We start from the raw sequence: 1,715 nt of genomic DNA, 5'->3' as shown, positions 1-1,715 counted from the left end.
AATGTGCTCTGGCAAGAAATACTTTCCCATCCTGTCTCCGATAGGGTCTGCTTCCCCCCCTCCTCTCACATTTTTTTACTGAGGCCATTGGGATGAATAAAGGCTCTTTGTCCATTGAGCCATTTCTCTTCTTGCTGATGCTTTTTTTAAATTTTAAAAACTAAGCTGAAATGACAGTGGCAGCTGGTCAATAGATGAAATAGGTCTCAAATACCACAGCAACGGCCAGTGTTTGGACACCACTTTCAGCCATAAACATGGATAGTGAAAAGGCGTGGGAGCCTTAACAGCTCCAGAAATACTTTCTCCCTCCCTCTTAAGCCCTAGGAAAAATTAAAATAATTCTACTAATTAAGAAAAAGCTCAGATTTTCTCATTAATATCACGGTGAGACGCTCTTTTCAGAGGTACTGGTACCCTACTTAAAAGTAGTGCTTGCTCTTTTATAGGGCAAGAGAAAACAGCCTCAGGTTGCTCCAGGGGAGGTTTAGATTGGAGATTAGGGAAAATTTCTTCTCCAACAGTGTTACAAGCATTGGCAGAGGGTGCCCAAGAAAGTGGAGGGGTCACAGTCTCTGTAGGCATTTAAAAGATGTGCAGATGTGGCACTTGGGGACATGGTTTTGTAAAGGGCCAATGCTCTCAGGCGCGTGGTGTGACTCTTGGGGCTGTCCTGTGCGGGGCTAAGAGTTGAACTCAGTGATCCTTGTGGATCCTTTCCAACTCAATATTCTGTGTTTCTGAGATTCCATGATTCCATGGCACCGATGCTGCAGCACACAAACCCTTGGAGCATCTCTTCTGATGCTCTGCTCTGGGAGCATCATGCACCTCAGGGCAGAGATACAAAAGCCTGTCTGTGTTCTCATTTCAACAGGCAAGGGTGGGAAACGGATGTTTCTGAGCACAGCTTTCTTCCTCTGCCATGGACATACTGCCAGGTGCCATAGATGGATCCACGTGGATGGATTTGTGTGGATGGATCGGTGTGGGTCTGTGTGGATGGATTCATGTGGATGGATCTGCATGGATGGATCAGTGTGGGTCTGTGTGGATGGATCTGTGTGGATCTGTGTGGATAGAACTGCGTGGATGGATCTGTGGGGATGGGTCCGTGGGGATGGCTCCATGGGACAGATCCATGTGTATCCATGTGGATGATGGATCCTTGAGGATCCCTGTGGATGGATCAGTGTGGATGGATCCATGTGGATGGATCTGTGTGGATGGATTCATGTGGATGGGTCCGTGTAGATCCCTATGGATGGATCCCTGTGGATGGCTCTGTATGGATGGATCCATGTGGATGGGTCCGTGTAGATCCGTATGGATGGATCCTTGTGGATGGCTCCGTATGGATGGATCCATGCGGACGGGTCTGTGTAGATCCGTGTGGATCTACATGCAGATAAATCCCTGTGGATAGATCCGTGTGGGTGGATCCGTATGGATGGATCCATGTGGATGGATCCCTGCGCATGGCTCCGCGCGGATCTGTATGGATGGCTCCGCGCAGATCCGTACGCATGGCTCCGCGTGGATCCGTGCGGATGGCTCCGCGTGGATGTGTATGGATGGCTCCGCGCGGCTCCGTATGGATGGCTCGCATGGATGGCTCCGCGTGGATCCGCATGGATGGCTCCGCGTGGATCCGTGCGCATGGCTCCGCGCGGCTCCGTATGGATGGCTCGCATGGATGGCTCCGCGTGGATCCG

The 1,715-nt window shown here is 50.7% G+C and overlaps 1 protein-coding gene across 1 annotated transcript in view; it reads left to right on the top strand.

Moving 5' to 3' along the window:
* Positions 1-1,598: 1,598 nt before the first annotated feature.
* The window catches only part of FITM2 (fat storage inducing transmembrane protein 2), a 5,553-nt gene continuing 5,436 nt past the window's right edge, over positions 1,599-1,715 (top strand). Inside the window, exon 1 of the mRNA XM_042051320.1 lies at positions 1,599-1,677. Coding sequence (XP_041907254.1) covers positions 1,599-1,677 — 79 coding nt within the window. The remainder of the gene's footprint in view (positions 1,678-1,715) is intronic.

The sequence above is a fragment of the Corvus kubaryi genome, unplaced genomic scaffold (genome assembly GCF_017639235.1).
Source record: "Corvus kubaryi isolate FWS band 111438036 unplaced genomic scaffold, C.kubaryi_AGA036_p1.0 134, whole genome shotgun sequence".
Taxonomy (NCBI): Eukaryota; Metazoa; Chordata; class Aves; order Passeriformes; family Corvidae; genus Corvus; species Corvus kubaryi.
Note: the sequence above shows the minus strand (reverse complement) of the source record. Positions and strands in the feature narration are given on the sequence as shown.